A 23,528-nucleotide genomic window follows, 5' to 3' on the forward strand; every position below is an offset into this window, starting at 1 on the left:
GGGAACTGAATTTCAGCAGGACACTAAAGCAAGATTTGAATTGGCTCACTATCTAAACAATACTCATAAACTCTTGAAAGAAACCTAAATATATTTTTTTCCAGCTTTTTAAGATTTATGGGGTGAGCCCAACAAAAAATTTCTGCCCATCGAAATTTGCTTACCCGATTCCTTATTCAATAAAAGCACAACAAACAACATAAATCAAACTATTGAAATTTTATGTTTCAAGAATATCAATATATTTATTTGCATCAATCATAATATATATTTCACTTTTTATCATGGGCAGCTATTCTCAAAAAATTATAATTAGGCGTAACCCAGAATTACCCAGACTTGATAAAAAGGCAATTAATAGCAAATATAATTACAAAATAATCTCAGGTAGTTCAAACAGTTTTTTAATAGATTTACCGGAAAATGATCAAGAGTTATTGTTGAATCTTGATAAGTTTGAAAAGGAAATTAGGAGCACCAAACCATTAATAGATGAATTGATCATTTCTGATAGTTTATTAATTTCAAATGATTTAAAAATATCAAATCAGTTGAATGAAACTTTAATAAATCTAATCTCATTAATAATAGACTTCAACTCAAATAATATAACTAATTTGCAAATTCATAACAAAAGTTTAAGGTCAATAGCAAATAAAAATTTTATATTTAATTCCAAAAAGCTACTAAATTTAAATACAGCTATAATTGATGATTTAAATGACTTAGAAAAATTGCCATTATCAATTAAAAATTTAACTATAAATCTTGATCAAGATTATTTAAATGAAAATTTTCAACTTTCCAAAAATAGCAAAGAGTTTTTCTATAGTCTTGATTCTCTAACAATTAATGACTCTTATTATTATTCATCATTAAATTTTTATAATCAAATAAAACAAAGTTTTTTGCGTGATAATATTAAATTGAATTTAACTACTTTGAAATTCAATTATCTCCATGATTTTCATTCAATCAACAATAACTCAATTTTAGATGTCTTTTCACTCAATGATTTAATTAATCTTGAAGATTTAAAAAATTTAGAATTGATAATCAACTGCACTATTCCTGATTGTCAATGTCTAGATGTTATTTTTCAAAAACAATTCAAAAACTTGAATAAAAACTTGAAATCCTTATCGTTATTTCAAATTTTTCCTTACTATGATGACTCTGAAATTATATTAAAAAATCACAACGATTATGAGAATTGGGATTTAATTATATGTTCGTTTATCCCCAATTATTTAAATTTGGAAAACCTTTTAATTTTTCATGATTCCCCAATTGATGGTAGTTTAAAAAATAGTTTTGAAGGTAATTATATTCGTCGAAGAAAAATTTATGAAAATGCCCTAATTAATTTGAAAAATTTAAGAACCCTTTTATTACCATCATTTTTATCTCAACTATCTTGTTATGAATTATTGACTAATGATTTAATTTGGAATGGTTGTGAATGTGATACTTGTTTGGTTTTCCATCCTATTATTGACAATTACTTAATGTCTCATCAATTTTACAATTCGTTTGATTATGATTTTAATGATGTTGTCTCAACTTGTTTTTTTGCTTTTTTAAGTGATTCAATGCAAAAAAGGGTTCCATTTTTAAAGGAAAATACAGTCACTCCCAATATAAATGTCTTAGATATTAATAATTTTAATCAGTTTTTCCAAATATCTGATAATTTTTTGAAAAATGTTCCGGCAATTTTATCAAATTGGAATTTTCATGGCTATTTAAATTTGACTTGCACAGATTACTCAAATCTTGACGACACTGAATTTTTCAGTCAATTAAATGGTTCAAAGGTTAAGGAGGAACACTTGTATTCAAATGGTTCGAATTGTGGGTTTAATAAGGCCTTTTTCAATCCATTAATGACTATAATTATTCATTTTTTTAAAGAATATGTCGATTGGTTTGTTACAAATCTACCAAATATGAAGCAAATCATGTTAAATGGAATATATTATAAAGTTGAGAAAAGTACAGACAACAATAGCATTAGAATTGCTAAAAGTATATATGACGCCATGTAAATAAACGAGTTTATATTTTTAAAAGATAGTAATACAATAAAAAAAAAATATAAAAATTATAATCAAATTAATGGATAATTATAACTGTCTCTTGCTAAATCATTCAATTCTTCAATTCTATCAATATCATCGTCTGATAGTTCATCATATTTATCCCATAAATATCTGAATTCATTTTTATCGACAGCTTTATCAAGTCTATTGACCATCCATTTACTTTCTTTTAATTTTTTATGTCTTTCTCTATCCAATTCCATTCTTGCTAATATTTTGCCACCAGACACAGGAAATTGTTGATATATAATATCTTCATAATTTATTTTTGTTTCCTTTTGAGTATTTGAGTTATTGATCAGATTTGCATTCAGATCTGTATCATTATTATTGTTATTGTCATTATTATTGTTATTGTCATTATTATTGTTATTGTCATTATTATTGTTATTGTCATTATTGTTATTATTGTTATTATTGTTATTATTGTTATTATTGTTATTATTGTTATTATTATCATTATTGTCTTTAGTATTATAGTTGAAATCATCATCAATTTTAAAAATTGTATCTTTTAGTTGAATTTCACAATTTTTCTGGAAAATTATTGAGTCTCTAAAGGTTATAAACTGACTTTGTAATCTACGATTTAATAGAATTTCCCATGCAGCTGTTAGGCCTTGGGATTTTAAATCAGTGATTAAATTAATTGGTTTAAAATATATTCCTGAGACTAACAGATTATCATCAGAAGAATTTTCGTCAGAGAGAATGTCATTTTTTGAGTCAATTTGATCAGTTGAATTGAGTTTTTCATTGTAATTGAGATATATTACTTTAAAGAGAGACTTGTCTTCCTTTTCAATGATTTCAGTTTTTAAATTCGTGTCATTTAGGTCAATTTTGTCTATAATTTGATTTAATCTTTGAGAGATTTTGTGTTTGTCCAGATCAGATAATAAATCACTATCAAAGGAATGAATGTTTTTATTTAGGGAATCATTTGATATTTTTAAAGAGTTTAATAAATTAAGATCAGATGAAAAATTTTCAAGATTTTTGTCAGTATTTTTGTCAAGATCAATTGGGGGATCTAAAGTAAGAAAGTTGTTGCCTATATTTTGTAAAATAGAGAAAGCTACCCTTAAGTTGCTTAAACCACCATGATGAGAAGGGATTATGGTGATTAAATAGTTTGGTAGGGCCCTTAGGATGTCTAATAAATAGGGAGGAAAAGTGGTTATATCTTTGTTGATTTGTAATTGGGGATGGAGTAGAAGAGCTTCAATAAAATAGAGGATATTTAGTTTTTGATTCAAGTCAACTTGAGATAATACTTCGATGATACAAGAGTTGAAGTCATCTTGATAATCACAGTATCTTAGAGCAAAATTAACACAGCTCGAGATGATTACTGAGGAGGGAATTAGATTAAATAGCTTTTTTGAGAACTCCAATCTTGCTTCAAAGGCATCCATTATGAACAGAAGGAAAAGAATGATGGTAGAATAGTGAATATTAAAGATTATATTTATTGTGGAGCTATAAAATTTATGAGAAGATACTTATACATTTAACTAAATTCTATTTCAGATCAAAAGAAGATGAATAAATTTTTCAAAATGAGAAACAGTGAAAAATTCCGTTGGGTCTCAAATTATCTAATGGTACATTTTAACTAAGTTGCAATATAAAGAATAGGATAAGATAAGATACAAATAAAACAAGTAGGAAAGAGGCGCTAGAGATTATTTGAATTAATATAATCGATCAAATGCTTTATGGTGATCAACTTGATGTTGAAATCTTTTGAGAATTCAATGCAGTCATCTAATCGTTTCATAAGACCATCATCGTCTCTTACCAATTCACAGATCACAGCAGCATCTTGTAAATCAGTTAATCTACACAATTGAATGGCAGCTTCAGTGTGGCCATGTCTTTCCTTCAATAGGTTGGGATGAGCTCTCAAGGGGACGATATGACCAGGTTTTAAGAAATCGTCAGGTTTTGAATTTGGATCAGCGAGCTTTGAGCAAGTGAGAGCACGATCCCTTGAAGAGATTCCTGTGGTTGTGCCGATTTTGAAATCGACAGTTATGGTGTAAGCAGTTCTGTGTCTATCAGTTTGCTGGTTAGGTGGTAGCATTAGTGGGAGGTTTAAGAGGTCAGCTCTTTCATTGGAGAGTGGAGCACAGATGTAACCAGAGGAGTGACGAACCAAGAAGGCCATTTTCTGCTGGTCGATAAATTCTGCTGCTATTATAAGGTCTCCTTCATTTTCTCGATCTTCATCGTCCATTACTATGAGAAACTCGCCATTTTCTTCACAAGATCAAAAATGAGCTTGATGTTAATACAATTGTACGAGAAAAAAAAGTGAAAAAGTGGAAAAAAAAACGTACTAAAAGCTTCTAAAGCTTCAGGAATTGAAGTGAAAAGATGGTGATTTATGCCCATGTTGGTGCTATGCTTTCAGAGTAAGTGTGTGTAAAAGTGCTTTTGAAGAAAGAGTGAGACCATAAAAGAGAGGATTTATATGTCGATGTTGAAGAGGCATTTCGAGCATTAATCAGCTCTGATTATTAAGGATTATTCACCGATGAGTAATGCTCCGGCCGCGGTTGCCGTTTGGGGCCTTGCGTCCGCCGCGCTTTTCCGCCGAGAAGCAGAGGAAGCAGAGGAAGGGGAAGAGGGAGAAGCAGAAGAAGAGGAAGGAGCATGGCACTGGGTATTACGCTATTGGAAGCTTGACCCACTCCTTCACCACCAACCCATCCTCCTGCACTCTGTTCTCCGGCCTTAGTGTGTATTTGCCCAAGTATGGGAGCACTATGAAGAAGCCAAACCAGTACAACACACAGGCCAACAAGATGATGATGCTCATCAAGCTGTAGCTTGGAAAGCCCTTGATGTTGTTGTTGGGGTCGTTTGCAGTGAAGGGGGCAATGGCTAGCACCACCGACAATATGACAGTGATGAAGATCCCAAAATAGCTGGCCTGGACTGGTGCTTTTATCTTGGGAAATCTTTTTCTTAGTATGAGCACACCAATTGCCACTAAGATCATGAACAACTGAAATGGGTATGATTCCAAGTTGACAATGTAGCTGTAGACGTCGTTACCTGCTGGTGGCACCAACATGAAAAAGGTGGTGATGAACAAGGATAGGAGTAGTGCAGGCAAGGGTGCACCAAAGGGTTTGTTTGAAGCCATTAGTGAGGCAAAGGGTAGATAGCCTTCTCTAAAGACTTCTTGATTCATTCTCGATATGGCATATAGGACTACAAACACATTGCCACCGGCAGATAGTGCCACTGACATTGTTAGTAGCTGTCTTCCAATTTTGTAACCAAATATTTTTTCAAACAATAAGGAACCGATTAATTGGCCCGAGTTGAAGATTTCATCGTGGGGCACGACTTTTAAATAGGCAATGTTGGTAAAGAAATAGGAGATCAATATGATGATCAAAGAAACTGGACCGGCTAGGTTTAATGTTTTAACAGGGTTTTTAATCTCAGATGCTACAGTGTGAACATTGTTCCAACCACTGAAGCTGAAAATGGCTTGAAATATGCCAGCTGAGAATGACGAGAGAGTTACAGTTCTTTGGTTTTGAAAGAAGTTTGACCACGTTAGCTGGTTGTCGATTTTTGTGATTGATTGGGGAAACACTAAAACGAAAAAACCAGTTAAAGTCATAATGAACAAAAGAATTAGCTTTAGCGAGCCGACGATATTGTTGATTAGGATTCCAGTTTTGACAGAGTAGCCATGGATTAGAGTTGTTATTAGGGTCAATAGGACGCCAACGTATCTAGGATTTTTGCTTTGGTTTTCGTTATCGAAGCCACAAGAATATAGGAAATATTCGCCAAAGATTATAGCATTTGTTATTACAAAGCCAAACAAGACCGAGTATAGAGAAAAGACGACGCTGATCAAATAGGTTGGTTTGTAGTAGATGACTTCTAAAAAGACCTTAGTGCCACCAGACCTAGGCATTAGAGATCCTAGTTCAAGGTAAATGTATAGGCCTGAGAAGGTTATTATTGCAGCGATGATCCAGGCTAGAAAGAACAAAAAGGGAGAGCCTCCACAGCTAATAAAGATGGAGGCAGGCGTGGCAAAGATTCCAGAGCCGACGATTCTTGAGATAAAAAGGAGGATTGTGGAGAATAGACCCATATTTCTTCCCTGAGGAAGTTCTTCTAGCGAGCTTAGAGAGCCTGGGTGGTTTGAGTTGAACAAGTTTTCTTCATCGTCTATGGGATTAATGTCATTTTGGTGGTTTGAAGGTAGTAGTAGGCCCGAGTTTAAAAAGGGTTCGATCTGTGAAGTGATTGGAGAGAGAGTTGGAGATAGGATGGGAGAATCAATTTGGTTGTAGTTAATTTGGTAGTTTATATTTGCAGAGGTATCAGTGGTATTTTCAGCAAAGTCCATTATTTCGTAAGGTATTTTTGGTGAAGGAGAGTGAGAGGAGGAGGGAGAGGAAGGAGAGGAAAGAGAAACAGCTGGTGAATCAGGTAGTAATTTTAGATTTGAATCATCGTTGATGGATGCCTTCATGGTTGATCAGGATGCGATAAGATAAGATAAGATAAGATAAGATAAGATAAGGGTGACCAGAAGATGGAGCCAAGGTTATAGAAATGCAAATTGGTATAAAGTAGAAATAGATTAGTAAAGTAGGAAAGCAGAAAATGTAGGATAATTATAGGATAGTTGTGGTATAATTATAGCATAATGTGATGATATGGTGAAAGAAATTCTTAAAATAGGATGGGGAGAAGATGAAGTTGACAGTATTTAGGGTGGTAAAATGATTGGAGGTAGGAGTGTAATGGCATTTTGAGGTAACTTTTTTTCTGGTAACACCGCACATTCTCAAAGTAAGAGGAAAGTAGGTTCGGGATGATGCGCAATGATGCAGATACATAAGTACACATGCAGTATGCCTAAAGAAGAAAGATAAACACGGATTCTATTGTTATGGGATTTGTTTATGTTTACAGTGCCGGTAGAAATATGGCCACTACAGGGATGGGTAAACACTCAAAGCAATGTTTATTGTTATAGAAGACGAGGACCGCACGGATGTTTATTTGTAGTGACTGAGGACAGAAAACATTTCTTCAAGACCAACATTGATGATTTTGATGTTGTCAGAAGAGTTGGCGGAAACAGACGAAGAACTGTTTTCGTGAATAACCGAGCAGTAGAGGTCCTTTTGGATTTGTTTCAAGTAGATGCTGTAGTCTAGTTTTTTTGCTTGAGCGAAAAGAGTGATTTCGGTAAACCAGTGATCTGTGTTTAGCTGGCTGGGAGCCAATTGATTGAAATGATCAATGTCAAAAGAGAAGTGGTAACTGGATAGATCGATATTGACCAAGCCGGTGCCTATTAGTTTGGAGAGAGATTCCTTGAGAGCCCAGAACTGGGCCAATAGAACGGAGTTGTTTATCGCAGCAGAGCCTGTTTGGGCGAGGTATTTTTGAATGTGTGAGTACTCGTGTGGATGGAAAATGGACTCAAACTCAGCAAGCAAGTCGTTGGTGGAGGATATGTCGTGGGAGTGGGCCAAGTCGACACCAATCTGGTTGGCGGGAGTGTTGGCGACGACCATGGAGCAGAGGTTGGAGGAGGCATTGCAGGAGTTGGAGAGGTTGAAGCAATAGGGGAGGGAGGGATAGATGGGCTTGCCGTGGGCGTTGGAGGAAAAGCCTGCGAGGAGGGAGGACAAGCTGGGCCGACGGTGCTGCTGGAGCAGGAGAAGGAGCACCACAAAGAGCCGGAGCATCTGGTTGGCCAACGCATTGGTCTGGGCCCGGAACAGCCTCTTGTTCCTCACCGAGAGCTGCTGCGCGAGAGGCAACAAAGAGAGCGCCATCTCAAAGCTGAAGGCGTCACCCACAAAGGCCTGGCTGGCCCTGCTACTGAGGTCCACGACGAACAAGAGCTTGCTGCCGCACGCAAGAGCCTCCACGTGCCGACACGCTGTCTGTGCTGCGTCTGCGTCCGCCATTGGTGCTGTGTGTGCTGCGTGTGTTGTGTGTGCTGCCGAGCGTCTTGTCTTGTTCCCTCGCGCTGGTTCTTCCTGTCCCGTCCCGTCCCGCTGGCGCGTGCGCGTGCGATGCAGCTCCGCCCTGGTGGTTCGCAATGCTTGTTACTGTTTATCACCATCTTCACCAGCACCACCTTCACCTCCTCCATCTTCGCTCTTCCTCCTGCTGTCCCTCGCCTGCTTTCTGCTCTTTTTTGGCCCATATCCATGCCTCTCGTTTCCCTTTTCCCTGCTTTCTCTGCTCTTTCCTCTTCTACCTGAAATCAGAAATGTCTTACAACCAAGGCTCAAACCACAACTACTCTCTCTACAAAAGAAACAGCTCCTACACCTACAGCTCCACCAGCTCCACCGGCTCCACCAACATCAACACCTTCGCCAACATCTCCAACGTAAATCTCCCCTTCCCCTACCACAATCCCTCCAACTCGAATAACCCAAACTACGAAAAGCCTCCTCCACCTCTTCCTCCACCAAAGCCTCTAAAACCTAATAACACTGCTCCAAATCCTGCCTACATCAACTACAACAGCTACAACTATCTTAAAAAGAAAACTCTACTCAACAACAACACACAAAATAACGTATACTCAAACCAACCTATCCCTTTGCCTCATCCAAACCAATTGAACCCTCCGATTATTCCAGTCGACCCAATAAATACATATCACAATAACATATCTCCTTTCGATAACGACTATAATAACAACACCTATAATGCTTATAATAACAACAATACCTATAACAGTAGCAACAATTTTAACTACATTGAAGACTACGCTAAATTTCAAAACGATTTTATAAACGAATATAATAATGAATATAATGAATACTATAACGAATTTAATAATAACAATAACAATAACAATGATAATAATAATTATTTTAATAACAATAACAATGTTATTAATAACAACATTAATAATATAAATAATAAACCTTTAGGTCCAAGAGATCCTCCCCCAATTCCTCTTCCAATTCCATCAATGTCAATCTACAATAACACTAATAATAACAATAACACTAATAATAACATTAATAATAATATTAACGATAATCCATTATCAATCCCTCCTCATATAATATCTTATCCTTCTTTATTCCAAGATCAACCCCAAATCCAACCTGCAATCCAACCTGCAATCCAACCTGCAATCCAACCCCAAATTACTGTCGATAACACTACTATTACCACTACCACTACTACTAACATCAATGCTACTAATATTGATGATGACCCTCTATATGACTCAGATTACAAAGAATCTTATATTTCAAACGAAATTAAAAAACAATGCCAAATATTAGAAAAATTGAGTGAAAACTTACCACCCCCAAATCTAAACTCGGACTTCAATTCATTAAACATTGATATCAATCCACAAAATAATAATAATACACTAACCAATCAAAACACCAGTCAAAACACCAGTCAAAATACCAATCAAAACAATAATCAAAACAATAATCAAAATAATGACAACTCTCATGACGTCTTTCAAAATTATTACTCTCCCCAAAATCAACCCCAGTATCAAATAAACTTCAAAAACGATATCACCATTACAAACCCCTTCAACACCACCGATGATTACAATAACTTTACAAACTACAATAACACCGACAACGATGACAACACAATGGAAACCTTTATTCGTCAATCAATGTACGATGATATACTAGATGTCTATAAAATATCCAATTCTAATTCAATTCACGACCAAGATCAAATCGAAACTCAAATTGAAAACCAAAACAACATCCTACAAAAAAAAGATAGCCTACCTGATTCTTACACCCAAGTCTCCGATAATACAAAAAATAACCCCTTTATTCAAAACAAAAAATCATCCGCCGATAAACAATTAATCAATGATAGTTTAGACGACATTGAATCTCCTCTAAACAATAACTCCATCTTTAGCCCAATTACAAGAAATAACACAGAAATCACAGAAATAACTAACTTCAGCAACAGCAACAGCAACAGCAACAGCAACAGCAACAACAACAACAAGGTCATTAATAACCCGTTTTTTATCAACACAAATATACTAAACAAATCAGACAGTATAGAATCCTTTTCTTCCTCAAAATTCTCTCAACCAGATTCTCCTAAACAAATCGTCCTATTTGATCCACAAAAATCTTTACCTGAATCCCCTGTCAAACCTATACTCTTTTTCGATCCAGAGGAAAAAATATTGCCGGCTCCTCCAAGTCTTGATCTACCAACCTTACCCTTTTCTGCATCTTCACTTTTATCTTCTCAATTGAAAAAATGCATCGATATTTGGTCACTCTCTGCTCTATTCAACTGGGCTAAAAATTTAACAATTTGGTCTCAAGGTTCTTTAATCCCCAAATCAGAATTAATCAAATCATTCAACATGCTAATATCCACTAGATATCCAAAACTAAAACTGTCCATTATCGAAAGAAACGTCGATACCATAATCCAAAACCTTGAAAATAATATGGCAATTATTTATGAAGACTCGGGTAGAAATCAAGATGATCCAAATGTCTTCTTTAATCATGATATTTATCTCAACGGCGTCTTGCCTGAAATAACCTCCTGCTACTCTAATACTTCAAATCACAGAAAATCAAATAGTAATAGCACAATATTGAAAAAAAGTATCTGCTATTGTCTCTTGTGTCCAAGAGATTGTCACAAGAGATCCTCGACTCATTTCCAAATTGCAAACACACCTTCCAAAAAATCTATTGCAAATACTGGAATTGGCAGAACTTCTTCTATTAAAACGAACTTTTCCAAAACAGAATCATCAAGTAGTTCCTCAATCAGAACAAGCATAGATAGCGTTTTAAGTAAAATAAGCTCTTTAGAAAACTTTGAAACGCTGTTGGGTTCTGATTGGGTTAGTCACTGGAAAATATCAGCAGAAGAATTAAATGAGATCGATCGAAATACTCAAGAAAAGCAATCTCATATTTTTGATCTAATTAAAAATGAACAAAAATTAGTTCTTCATGGAAAAATTTTAATCGAGGTATTTGGCAAGAGCTTTCTAAAAAAGAATCCACCATTGATACCATCAACTCAAAAATTTTATCAAGACGCATTTTTAACCGTTGAAGAAATAATTAGAACTCACCAAATGTATTTATTAGAACCTTTACTTAATAAATTAAATGCCCAAGGCAAATATATATCAGGAATCGCTGAATTTTATATTCCATGGGTGACAAAGGCTCTCATTCCATATTTAAAATATTGCGATAAAATGGTCGGTGTAAGAGAATTAATCGCTTATGAAACAAAAGTAAGAAAAGAATCAAAATTTGCAGAATGGTTGAATGAATGTGATAGAGATCCCAGAGTCGTTAAAGCTGGAGTGGCCTCTGATAGGTTGTTTTTAAATCGATTTATTTCCCACGTTATGCAACTTCCATTAACTTTAGGTGCTATTCAGAAGAAGACTTCGCCAACTGATCCTGAATATAGAAATTTATCTAAAACAATTAAAGCTGTTAAAAAGTTATCATCGAAAATTGATTCGATGCAAGACTGTGCAGCTAAAACAAGAGCTATAAGAAATGTAGCATCTCAATTGATTTGGAAAAATGGCTGTGAAGTTAACATGGAATGGAATTCTCCAGAAAGATTACTTTTTAAAAGGGGTAATGTTTCCAAAAAAAGAGACATGTGGCTAGATTCTTCCTCTCACTTGGTTTTAATGGATAATTACTTGCTAATGACAGAGGAAATCAGGGAAACTGCAGAAATTAAGCGCTACAAAGTATCAGAAAGACCAATTCCAATTGAATTTTTACTTATACAGATTAGTTTATTAGACAGAAGAACCACAACTCAGCCGGGACAGTTGATGAATGGGTCAATTTCTCAAGATGAACCAATTACTTATGCATTTAAAGTTTCATATGCTGGAAAAACAGATTCTTATACTTTTTACACGAATACGGATGTAGAAAGAAAAGAGTGGTTGAAAATCATTGGAGAAGCTCAAGCAAGCCATAGAGAAAGAATCAAGTGCAATGAACCATTTAAATTAAAAATTTTATCAGATGCTGCTTTTGCGTATGAAAAGGAGAATTTTCCTCGTAAATTACCAATTTGTTCTAAAGGATCAGGAATTGAAATTGCTTTGCAGGAAACAGCTGAAAAATTCCCCGGTAAAATCCCAAGACCATTGATGTATAGTTCAGTTTTAAGCTCTACTAGTTTTACTTATCAAGATATTGAATATTTGTTGGTAGGGTTAGATTATGGGGTCTATATGGCTCAAAGTGGTGAAGTTCGAAACTGGAAAAGAGTATTGGAATTAAAGTCTATTTCTCAAATGTGTGTCTTGGAACAATTTAACGTTTTGGTTTTATTGTCTGATAAGATTTTACAATATTATAAAATCGAAAATATTATCCCTGTTTTTAAAGGAACTCGAACCAAAACAATTGGACAAAAGTTGTCCAAGCAAGATGTTTTATTTTTTAAAGTTGGTGAACAAAAGGGCTCTACATTATTGTTTTACTCAAAACAAAAGGTTTCTAGTTCGGGATGCTACTTTAAAGTTGTTATTCCTAAGCTAGAAGAAGCGACAGGAAAGTTTGAATATTTCGAGGAACACAAAAAATTTAATATTCAAGCAGACTGTTCTGGATTGACAATATTTAGAAACACCTTTGCGATACATACAGCGAAAGGATTCGAGGTTTTGTCACTATCGATGTTGCAAGCCCAGTCAATTCCAATATTATCTGAGCCAAGTACAGTACAAAAGAAGAACGTTTTTTCTAGTCTTGCCTTAATTAGAAAGAAACTTTCAAGTGCCAGCTGCAGGCCAATGGGGATTTTTAAAATCAACGAAATGAAAGAGCTATTGCTTGTTTATAACGAATTTGCTTTAATATGCAGTAACCATGGTGTTTTATCTAGAATTAGCTTGATTCCTTTTACTTTTAGGTGCAAAGGTGTTGCCTTCCAGGATGATTTTTTGGTTTTGGTTTCTCCAGACGTGATTGAGGTTTACAGAATAGACAAACATTCTTGCATGTTGAATTATATTCCCAAACCAGTGCAAGTGATTACTGGCAAGAGAGTTGTCTTACTAGATGCAACACCAGGAAAGATCAAGATCTGCATGATCCATCCTAGAAAAATTGGAAGAGAACTCATCATGGAACTATCTCCCAATGGGTTCTATAAAAGTCCCCCAGAGTAAATCTGGCGAAGCAGTGATTGTTGGTCGCCTTCTCTGTTACTATATGAATAGTTTTGTTTTTTTTTTTTTTTGTTTTTTATTTACTTTGTTTCCATATTTTGCTTTTTGCTTTCTTCTGTGCGATAGTTTTTTGATATTTCTTTTTGTATATGTTGTTTCTTTTCGAGACGCTACGTCTTATTGTATTTTTCGAGCTACATGTTGAATATATGAGGAATTAATAAAGAACAGTCCAAAAGCGGAGGTCTGGAAAAGGCGAGAGGGCTCCAAAGGTCTTTGAGCATCTTCTCCCCAACTCCAACTGTTCAGCCAACAGCAGCACCAGACTCACCAGACACATTTCGATGGATTTCACAACTAATATTCACAGAGAACTCTGTGCCCAGATACTATACAACGAATTGACACAGCTCAAAGCAGCCAGAGAGAGCAATTCTACAACACAGAACAGTTTCACCTTGTCGATCACTGTATCAAAAATCGTTGATGCTTTGAGAAACCACCCTTTATTGAACAACTATCTCGACAAGTTCTGCTACGATTTTCTGGATTGTAGTGCTGGAGAGGATGTTTCTGCTCCTACAGCCTCTAATTCAACGACTTTGAACACCAGCTCAAGCGTTTTGCATGATAAAGAGTTATTGAAGTCATCGCCTACAATCATAGATAACAATTATGTTCTTGAAATTATTATGCAAAATTTTCAATCCTTTTATCTCAAACAAATGAAAAACCAAGACGATTCGCTAAAATTAAGCAACAATTATAATCAAAATTTAACTTTGAGCTCCAGCCAATCTCTTCAAAATAGCAGCCAGTTACAAAATTCAAATTTGATTCAATCTACAGGCGTGAACGATAATACTCGTTATCAGCTTTTTGAAATCAAAACTGAGAATAATGGTGATAATAAGAATTCGATTTTGTTGACCTTAATTGATCCTGTTGACACAAAATTAAATTTTTTGAAAAATTTGACTTATCACCTTAATAATATGACAAAAAAAATATTAATTAAAGATATAGGAAACTTGGAATCTACTTACAGATCGTATGAAAATGAGATAAATTCAATTGAAAATGGAAAGTTTAATAGAGAACAATTAATTAAAGAATGCAAAGATTTGGATTTAATCAACGAAATTAAAAAAGAACTGGATAATAAAAGGAAGTCTTTAATTGAAAATGAAAGTATAAGAGCAGGGTTAAACATTGAGAATAAGGACCAGAATAAAAAAGATAACATTAGTATTACTAGTAATAGTAATAGTAATAGTAATAGTAATAGTAATAGTAATAACGATAACGATAACGATGATGATAATGATAATACTAACACTGCTACTAGTAATGATATTGATAATACTACTACTACTACTACTACTACTACTAACAATAATAATAACAATAACAATAATAATAATAATAATAATAATAATAATAATAAAAATAATAATAACACTAATAATGATAACGAGATTAATAAAAACAATTCAAATATAGTTAAATCAGACAATGAAATACAAATACAAATAGAAAAAAATACACAAATTCTGTCAGACAGTCTCGTATCAAATGCAAAAGAACTGTTTAATGCAATAGTTGAAGACGATAAACGAAAAAGAACTTCAAATGTTTCAAATGTTTCAGATGAAACAACAGACGGTATTTCTACTACAAATTCGAATAAAGAAACTTTTAATAAAGAAGTTCCCAAATTACTGGTTGATGAAGAAAACCTATTGAACAAAAATTCAATCAATAGTGTTGATAAAGAAAATGAGGGTAAAGAGAAGGTGGAGAATGGAAAAACTGATCAAGCTACTACTGTGAATGATCAAAATGCAATCGAAATGAAAGTTGATAGTGGTAATAGAAATTGTGATAGTGGTAATACTAAAATTAGTAATAAAAATATAGAATCTAGTAAAGTACAAGCCAATTCCAATTCCAATTCCAATAATGATAATGATAATAAAATTATCGATAATATTGATGAAAAAAGGTTAGAAGATAAATCATTAGATAATGAAAAAAACGGTAATGAAGATGAGATGATTGATGAAAAAGATGATAAAATTATTGAAGAGAATGGTATAGATGAAAAAATACAATTAAATAAGAAAATAGATATTGAAAGCGGAAAAAAGAATAAGCTAATTAAAGAAGATAAAAGTGATAAACAATTGGATGATAGAACTGAAATTGAGCAGGAAATGAGAAATCAAAACGATGAAAATAGTGAAGAGAGAAAAAGTAATGAAGATGATGAGAAATTGGAGATGGAAAATGAAGAAGATGAAGATAAATATAGCAATGATGAACACGAAGAAATCTATATATCAGCTAAAGAAGAAGGGGAAGGAGATGATCTGGATATGGAGAATAGAATGAAAGAGAAGAAAGTGGAAGAGAATAGAATTGAAGAGACAAAAGTGGAAGAAGAAAAAATGGAAGAAAAGAAAGAGATTTTTGTGGATGCGAGTATTGAAAAAGAAAAAAAAAAAGAGAAAGAAATTAAGGAAAATGAAGATAAAGAAGATAAGATGTTTGAAATTGATGTAATTGATGTGAATGATGAAAGTGATGAAAGTGAAAATGAAGAAGGGAATAAAGAAGGGAATAAAGAAAAAGATAAGTCAAGTAAAGAGACTAGAAAGAGTGCTAGAATCCGAAACAAACTGATGAAAGATATAAAGAATAGATTGGAAATAAAAGAAGAAGAAAATGGGGAAGAAAACGAGGAAATAGATGTTCTGGATGATGATATAAAGATGATAGAAATAGATTCTGGAGAAGAGGAGAATGAGGATTCTATTGCAAATTTAAGTTCAAGTGCAAGTTCTCAGGAACATGATGAAGAATTACGAAAAGAAAAAAAAGGGAAAGAAGAAAAAGGGAAAAAAGAAAAAGAGAAAAGCGATTTTGAGGAAAAGAAAGGAGGTGAAGTGGAAAAATCACAAGAACCAAAGGAGAAGTTTGAAGAAAAATTGGCAATCAGAATTGGAGACGACAGCGATAGTGAAAGAGAGTTTGAGGAAGAAGGTGAAGAAGAAAATGAGAAATACAGTAAAAGAAAGTTGAGGTCTAGTGGAGAACGAGGACTGACACCAATTACGAGATCTAAGAAAAGGAAATTGTCACCAACACCTGGAGAGGAACATGGAAGCAACTATGTTGGAAGCGCACAACATAAGAAGTTTATCTCTGTTTCCAATACATTATTATCAAATATTTCATCAATGAAATTTGCGTCTACGTTTTTGCAACCAGTTAATGAAAATGATGCTCTTAATTACTACTCCTTGGTATACGAGCCGAGAGATTTAAAAACCATCAAACAAATGATTAAAGATGGGAGAATAACCAATTCGAGAGAGTTGGAAAGAGAAATTTTGTTGATGTTTTCCAATGCAATAATGTACAATAAAAGCAATAGCGATGTTTACCAGTGGGCCAAGGAGATGCAGCGAGAGACAGATGTTTTAATAAGCTTATTCAAAGAAGCAGAAAGAGGAGCCAAAAGCAGCGAAAAATAGCAGACAGCCTATTGGCTGCTCGCTAGCAGCTAGTTTAATGGGCAATGAAGAAATCAGTTTGTTAAGTTGACAAACTTGGTGGTTAAAATTTGGCAGCCAGAAATCAGAAAGCAGCGTTTCATTTGAATGGCAGTCTTGAGACTGTATGTTGAGGCTAGAGTTTTGGAATTTGAACTTTAGATAAATACTGAGATATCAGTTTTGTGGGCAGCTTTGGAAACTGCTACTCGCCCGATTTGACTGTCAAATAGGCCAAATTCCCCAATAATTGTTTTGTACCTGCAATAACGGACTAGCAGGGGTTGGCATTTGCAAATACCGATAAAAGACATGTAAAAGCCGAGCGTAGTGGAGGAAAGGCAGAGAAAAGGCGTTCTTGTCACACGCCACCTTCCCGATGGGGATAGATGGAGCAGAGGTCTAGAACAAGGGTCTAGAACAGTCTATTGTCGCTGTCTTGAGCAGGTGTCCCAATCTGGAAATGACCGGCACAAGGCATCGAGGGTGTTCGTGTTTGGATTCGCGCGCAAAAGTCCAGCCAGCGCCGAAGCTCAATACAGGCTTTGGACTTAGCGACCACCGCTGCGGTTGCATGCGCAGGCTTCGCAAGCGTGCGACAAGCGCTTTTCCCGAACCAAGAGCAGTTGTGCGCTATTTGTGCGCTGTCCGCTGTGTTTTGTGTGCAATTTGTGTGCGTTTGCGGCTGTTTCCGGTGTTCGGGATGGATTGCTAGCGCTGTCTGGAAGTAAATTAGGTTTCAAGACTAAATTGCTTATCAGATTTGTTCTGACCAAGTTTGTGCAAATCTCAATGATAAACCATATAAAATAAGTCCATTTTCCTTTGAAGTACCACGAATTCTCTTCAACTTGCAACTTTTTCACCAATATAAGAGTCCTCTCTTCTTCCAGTGTTTCTTCTTCCCAGTTCATCTCACAGTTGCCTCTGCTTCCTCCACTCCTCTATTACAGCGCCAGAAGCGCCAGAATGCCTGAGCCTATGTTAACCGCCGACACAACTCTTCCTCAATTCATCCTCAGCGACACCAATAACAACAATCCCATTGAAAACGATGAAAACGATGTCCTCTTCAACGAGCTCTTTGGCTCTTCCTACAAAAACAAGCTAAAGCTCTCCAAGTCACTCAAGCTCTCAAACAAGCCCAACCAAAATGACAGCCAAATTCAAAGATCCCACTCTCTCGCAATCAACAACAAATCAAATCTTAACTCCTCCAATTTTTTGCTACCCAAAATCTCAAATGTTAACGAAAACTTAAATAACTCCAATCTCCAGAACTACGATTGCTATTCCAGTCTCAACAACGAAAACATCGATCTAATCAACGAAATTGATGACGATAATGAAAGCATAAACGATTTCTTGCAATTCCAAATCAATGAGCTTGCCAAATTTAAATACAGGCCCCCAAACTATTCCCCTTTGCTTTCCTTCTCTAACCAAAATTTAAGCTCAACTAACCTTAACAATAGCAACAATAACAACAACAACAACAACATATCAAATAATCTAACTAACAATCTTGATATAAAAAACGTCCACATAATTAACAACAATAATAACACCATCACTCAAAAGTCGAAATTCACTTATAATAATAATATTCAAAAAAAACTATTTAATAAAATCAGTAAAAAAAATGATATTACCAACACTCATCCTCTATCACTAAACACAAACATGCTCAATAACCTCAACATCACCCCAAATGCTATCGAAAAACCAAAATTACCAAAAGTATTAACTGAAACTGCTTTACTCCAATACATTCATAAACTTAACAACTACCAATCTCAAAAATCATTATCTCCCTTAATCTTTCACAATAAAAGCAACCCATCCTCTCCAATCACCAACAATCTATCTCAAAACTTTCACAATAATCCTCATCAATTTTTCCTTAAAATCAATCACTCAACTTCTGATTTTTCAGCTTCCTCAAATTTAATCTCAAATAAATTCACTGCCAATAATATCATTAATGATGATGCTACTTCCCTATCAACTTTTTCTTCTTTAAATTCTCCGGTCTCTTCCTCTTTTAAAAATAAAAGAAAAAATTCTTTTAAATCAAAATTCCAAAATAACCATTTTTTCTCAAGTTTAAAAAGAAAATTATCCATAAAAAACATCAGCAACACTAATCTTAATACTGTTTAATAACATTAATAATACCAATAATATTAATAATACCCTTGGTTTTCCATCCAGCTATTTACTCTTATCCTCACTTTTTGTTCTCAATGTACATTACAATCATATCCATTTTATATCTTATATTTTATTTACCTCTCCTTTCACTTTGCTATTGAACTATTGTTATTTACTTATTACATTATCAATTTATCATTCTCTTCTTTCTTTCTTACTCTCTCTTACTCTTTCTCACTCTCTCTTACTTTCTCTTACTTTCTCTTTTTGTTTTTTTGTTTTTTTTATCTTAGGTCTTAATTACTTATTCTTACTGTTGTTGTATTTATTATTTGTACATTACTTATCTGCTCTACGTTGGGTTATTTGCTTCTCAAGTGTTTGGTGTTTACAATTGGCTTTGTTTTCATTAATATCTATGTTCTCTCTCTCTCTCTTTTTTTTTTTTTTTTTTTTCCATATATATAGATATTTTATTAATTATATTTTATTATTTCAACTAAATAAACAAAACGTAATTAAAATAATTAAAATAATTAAAATTAAATAATTTTAAGATAAATACCAGCATTGATTCAAAAAACAATAATTATATAATCACATAATTTATATTAATTTTCAAAATTCAACAAGGAATAATAATAATAATAAAAACAGGCATAAAATAAAAAATCGCTTCAAAATTACATCTTTCACAAGTCATTTTTCTTTCATTGACTCATTACCACCATTTACCACTTTATCTTTTTCCAACTCATCACTGCTGTTGTTGGTATTGAAATTGGGTGTGTATATAGAAAAATACCCACGATCAGAAGATTCTTCAATATCACTTATTTTATTCGAATAGTTCTCTTTATTTGCCTCTTGTATTATCTCTGCTAATAACTCTCGGAACTCCCCTTCACTCACAACCTTTTCTCGAAATGATATATTTCTAATAACATATACTTTATTATTCTCAACACCTGGATACGTGAACAATTGAACACCTCGAATACTTAAACAAACAGCCTTAAAAAATATTTTGGGGTCATGAATTCTCGTACGCTTTTTTTGTTTCTTTATTTCTTCATGACTAGAAGCATCTAAAGAATCAATCGCAAAATCATCAAGAAAATCATCAGAAAAATACTCTACCCATATTGTCTTTTGCAAAATCTCATTATTCGGTTTATATTCAACCACCAATTTTGTCCAAAGCTTTGTTAATAAACTTGGACTTAAATGTGGTCCCTTAGAATGTTGATGTTCCACTAAAATATTTTTAAACGCATCAGGAATTTTTGGAGGCTCCTTTGATTCAACAATTTTTAAATTCTCATCTGTATCTAATGAAATCAGTAGACTATTGTCGCTATTTTTTGATGTATCAACTCGATTTCTATTACCAACACCATTTGACCCATTTCCCAGGCTTTCTTTTTTGGACTTACTTGGTTCACTATTCAATTCTATCTTTTCATTTCCATTTTTATTTTTATTTTTATTTTTATTTTTCATAGTATTTGACAAGGATAACCTTTTTCCTTGCTTATCTTGCTTATCTTTATTCTCTTTATTTTTATCACTTTCTATCTTTGGTTTCAATCTAAATTCAATTTTTTTATTTTTATCCAAGAATACCTCATTACTATGTTTTTTATAGTTTTCTGATTGAGGGTCGCCTTTTTTTTCATTGATTTCTAACACAGCAGTTTCGGAAATAAGTTCATCATAATTAGGAGTTAGCTTTGTACGAGTGGGTAAGGGAGTACTTGTAGTAATATCTTTATTTTTAATGATTTGCTTGGATAAAGATATCTTGGATGAAGATATCTTGATTTTCTTATTTGATTTGGGATCTGGAGAAGTGCTTCTTTTTCTAGACAAGGATTTGAAAGAACTGCCATCAGATACTGTTAAAGTTCTGGAAGTGGTTCTTCGAGTTTGAGGTCCTTGTTGAAAATTTTCTTTTATAAGTTCAAAGTCATTTTCTTTGGGAGAAAGGTTTTTGGTTGTTTTTTTAGAATCAAACTGTCTTTTTGATGAAGTTTTCGACGATGATCTTTTTTGGTGTTTTTCGAGACTTCTAGATAAATTCTTTTTGTGTGATCTCGATTTTGAATCATGTCTTTTATTTTTATTTTTATTTCCTTTAAAATCATTTTTGTCCTTTTCATCATCACTGATATCAATAAAGTTCTCAACTAATTTTATAGGCGAGCTTAAAAAGGATTTTTCATCATGAGATCTCAATCTTGTAATCACTGAACCTGTAGGTAAATTGGCAGCTTTAGGAAACAAAATAGATTGATTTGAGTTTTCAGCATTCCTGAGACGTTTTGTTGATGATAGTCTTGGTTTTAAGAAACTTCTTGTTCTGGTTTTGGCCTTTAATGCTCTTTCACTTAACTTTGGAGCTGAAGAAGCTTGACCAGCTTCAAATTCGGGTGATCCAATAGATGCTATTGAATCTGTCAGTTTAAAAGATTCATTATCACCAGATAATTTTTTCTTTTGCTCTTTCTTTTTTTTTAATGTGCTATTATTAGATATCTTATGAGTCTGACTTGTTGTAGTAACATTATTATCATTTTTTTGGTTAATATGGCCATTTTGGAGTTCTGTCTTTTCAGTCAGAATTTTTTCTGTTGATTCTGAATCATTTCCAATTTCATGAAAGTTATTTATTAAATCTGAAAAGGGACTTTTTTGGCGGGTTCTTTCCCTTAGTTTTATTGGTGGCAGTTTAATTTTTTTTCTTTTTATTTCAGACTTTTTCCCAATTTCTTCAATTGGAGTTCTTTGGTCTGAAGTTGAGAATGTGTCTTCAGCATTTGAATGTCTTGCAGGATCGTCAGCAAGATCGTCAGCAGCCTGTATTTGTTGTGGTTCAGCTGAGACGCGATTGAGCAAAGAAGAGTTCATGGCATCATTTGCCTCAGCAGCACTATCAATGCGCGATAAAACCATTATAATATTGGAAATTTCCAGCTCTAACGTAGAGATCTTTGAATCCTTCATTTTCAATTCAATGTTGTGACTCACATTGAGCATCTCTAACAATTGCAAAAACTTTTCACTGTTATTGTCATGTTGGTTGAAGTTACTGTTGAAAAACGTTTTCAATTGATTTAGTTTGGCACTGAACAATGAAAAATTGGAGCCAGAAAGTGTAGGTAACACATCCATTGATAACAGAACAAATGTTGTTGTGGTTCAGATAGATTAGAGATTAGAGGTTGTTAATCTGTTGTCAATCTGTTGTTAATCTGTTGGAAAGCGAGTTGTGGCTAAAGGCTGCTCCCTAGAAACAGCAATAACGAGCAATAACGAGACGAAGAGACGTCGACTGAAGCTGCTGCTGGAAAGGGCTCGAGCTCTGAAGCAAAATAGTCCTTTGAGCTAGCTGGTGGTGGTGGAGAAAGAAAAGAGAGCAGCTTTGGTTCTTTTGTTGGATGCGATCTGTGATTAAATTGAGTTTAAATTGGGTTTAAATTGAGTTTATTTAATATTTACTGTTTACGTGATAGAGCGTTTTGAGCGAGAAAAATATATAGTGTTGCGAAAGAAACCTTCAAAACATGCTTATGCTGACCTTGAAATAGTCCAGTGGGAGTCTTTTCTTGAAGGCTACGTTGGTGATGATCCCCCTCTCAGTTCCAGTCGATGGCGAGATGTATTTGCTTGTGCTGGTGTTGTTGTAGTGCTGCAACAACCTCTGTATCAAGTTCGAGGGCTTGATTTTGGTGATAACCAAAGGCGACTTCTTTGCAGTCTCGTTCTTTACTTCCTGCAATTTGATGATATCGTTGAGGTTCGACAAGAACACTCTATATTCTCTCCAAACTTTTCTCTGCAGAATAAAATGGTTGGGAGCATAGTCTACCATGATGTTTAGAAAAATATCTGTAGTTTGTTGCAACAATTTTACTTCATCGCGTGTGTCTTTGATGTGTTTGTATATCATTTCAAAGTAGTAGTCAGAGTATTTGGCAGACTCCACAGACTCCACGAGTTGTTGGTTCATTACTGGAGGATGTTCCTCATCAGGTTGGTTGGCTTGAGTGGTTTGAGTTGTCTGAGCTTCCTGGGTTGCAATCACTTCGGTTTCACTGCTTTCACCCAATTGGATTGGCTTATCTTTTGAACCAGCATTGTAGCTGGAGACAGCTTCTTTTCTGGAGATGGTGTTATCAAGGGTGTTTGATTTATCGATATGTGCAGAATAATCGTTTTCTTTTTTGATATTCAATGTCGCCTTCTTGATTCCGAAACTATGGATCTGATCTTCTAAAGATGAAATGTTTCTTTTAAGTGACAAGGAGGGTTTATTATTTTTGTTATTATCAGTTTTGTCGGTGTTGTCAATTGTTTTAATGTGGTTATCAATTTCATTAGTATTTGTATCAATTTGATCAGTATTAGTATTAGTATTAGTATTAGTATTAGTATTAGTATTAGTATTAGTATTAGTATTAGTATTAGTATTAGTATTAGTATTAGTATTAGTAT

General features: G+C 34.1%; 12 protein-coding genes across 12 annotated transcripts in view; 5 read left to right on the forward strand and 7 right to left on the reverse strand.

Moving 5' to 3' along the window:
• Positions 1-284: 284 nt before the first annotated feature.
• Positions 285-2,048, forward strand: ASCRUDRAFT_70471 (uncharacterized protein; the record flags this gene model as incomplete). Its single annotated transcript, XM_020191799.1, has 1 exon — positions 285-2,048. The coding sequence occupies one exon, from the start codon at positions 285-287 to the stop codon at positions 2,046-2,048; it is 1,764 nt and encodes a 587-aa protein (XP_020047584.1).
• Positions 2,049-2,110: 62 nt separating this feature from the next.
• Positions 2,111-3,520, reverse strand: CTK3 (Ctk3p; the record flags this gene model as incomplete). Its single annotated transcript, XM_020190527.1, has 2 exons — positions 2,111-2,418; positions 3,010-3,520. 2 exons carry the CDS (start codon positions 3,518-3,520, stop codon positions 2,111-2,113), a joined length of 819 nt encoding a protein of 272 aa, XP_020047585.1.
• A 55-nt stretch (positions 3,521-3,575) lies between these two features.
• RIB3 (3,4-dihydroxy-2-butanone-4-phosphate synthase RIB3) lies at positions 3,576-4,415 on the reverse strand. Its single transcript, XM_020193292.1, has one exon. The coding sequence runs from the start codon at positions 4,342-4,344 to the stop codon at positions 3,784-3,786; it is 561 nt and encodes a 186-aa protein (XP_020047586.1). The 5' UTR covers positions 4,345-4,415; the 3' UTR covers positions 3,576-3,783.
• Positions 4,416-4,776: 361 nt separating this feature from the next.
• On the reverse strand, positions 4,777-6,492 carry ASCRUDRAFT_34837 (amino acid transporter; the record flags this gene model as incomplete). The annotated part of the gene is made up of 1 exon (XM_020190555.1): positions 4,777-6,492. One exon carries the CDS (start codon positions 6,490-6,492, stop codon positions 4,777-4,779), a length of 1,716 nt encoding a protein of 571 aa, XP_020047587.1.
• A 587-nt stretch (positions 6,493-7,079) lies between these two features.
• LYS5 (holo-[acyl-carrier-protein] synthase) lies at positions 7,080-8,129 on the reverse strand. Its single transcript, XM_020193293.1, has one exon. It carries the CDS (start codon positions 8,072-8,074, stop codon positions 7,151-7,153), a length of 924 nt encoding a protein of 307 aa, XP_020047588.1. The 5' UTR covers positions 8,075-8,129; the 3' UTR covers positions 7,080-7,150.
• A 2,863-nt stretch (positions 8,130-10,992) lies between these two features.
• Positions 10,993-13,125, forward strand: ASCRUDRAFT_18159 (Rho family guanine nucleotide exchange factor TUS1; the record flags this gene model as incomplete). The annotated part of the gene is made up of 1 exon (XM_020189525.1): positions 10,993-13,125. A coding segment is annotated over one exon (2,133 nt), but the record flags the coding sequence as incomplete, so codon positions are not given.
• A 3,386-nt stretch (positions 13,126-16,511) lies between these two features.
• Positions 16,512-16,832, forward strand: ASCRUDRAFT_20711 (Bromodomain-containing protein; the record flags this gene model as incomplete). The annotated part of the gene is made up of 1 exon (XM_020189647.1): positions 16,512-16,832. A coding segment is annotated over one exon (321 nt), but the record flags the coding sequence as incomplete, so codon positions are not given.
• Positions 16,833-16,851: 19 nt separating this feature from the next.
• On the forward strand, positions 16,852-17,708 carry ASCRUDRAFT_75974 (uncharacterized protein). Its single transcript, XM_020193294.1, has one exon. It carries the CDS (start codon positions 17,341-17,343, stop codon positions 17,590-17,592), a length of 252 nt encoding a protein of 83 aa, XP_020047591.1. The 5' UTR covers positions 16,852-17,340; the 3' UTR covers positions 17,593-17,708.
• Positions 17,709-17,742: 34 nt separating this feature from the next.
• ASCRUDRAFT_75975 (uncharacterized protein) lies at positions 17,743-19,470 on the forward strand. Its single transcript, XM_020193295.1, has one exon. It carries the CDS (start codon positions 17,847-17,849, stop codon positions 19,038-19,040), a length of 1,194 nt encoding a protein of 397 aa, XP_020047592.1. The 5' UTR covers positions 17,743-17,846; the 3' UTR covers positions 19,041-19,470.
• Positions 19,471-19,730: 260 nt separating this feature from the next.
• Positions 19,731-20,534, reverse strand: ASCRUDRAFT_81002 (uncharacterized protein; the record flags this gene model as incomplete). Its single annotated transcript, XM_020194557.1, has 1 exon — positions 19,731-20,534. One exon carries the CDS (start codon positions 20,532-20,534, stop codon positions 19,731-19,733), a length of 804 nt encoding a protein of 267 aa, XP_020047593.1.
• A 1,111-nt stretch (positions 20,535-21,645) lies between these two features.
• On the reverse strand, positions 21,646-22,205 carry ASCRUDRAFT_81003 (uncharacterized protein; the record flags this gene model as incomplete). Its single annotated transcript, XM_020194558.1, has 2 exons — positions 21,646-21,670; positions 21,790-22,205. The coding sequence occupies 2 exons, from the start codon at positions 22,203-22,205 to the stop codon at positions 21,646-21,648; spliced, it is 441 nt and encodes a 146-aa protein (XP_020047594.1).
• A 385-nt stretch (positions 22,206-22,590) lies between these two features.
• The window catches only part of ASCRUDRAFT_81004 (uncharacterized protein), a gene marked incomplete at both ends in the record, with an annotated part of 2,616 nt that continues 1,678 nt past the window's right edge, over positions 22,591-23,528 (reverse strand). Inside the window, one exon of the mRNA XM_020194559.1 lies at positions 22,591-23,306. Coding sequence (XP_020047595.1) covers positions 22,591-23,306 — 716 coding nt within the window. The remainder of the gene's footprint in view (positions 23,307-23,528) is intronic.

Source organism: Ascoidea rubescens (assembly GCF_001661345.1).
Source record: "Ascoidea rubescens DSM 1968 unplaced genomic scaffold ASCRUscaffold_6, whole genome shotgun sequence".
Classification (NCBI taxonomy): Eukaryota; Fungi; Ascomycota; class Saccharomycetes; order Ascoideales; family Ascoideaceae; genus Ascoidea; species Ascoidea rubescens.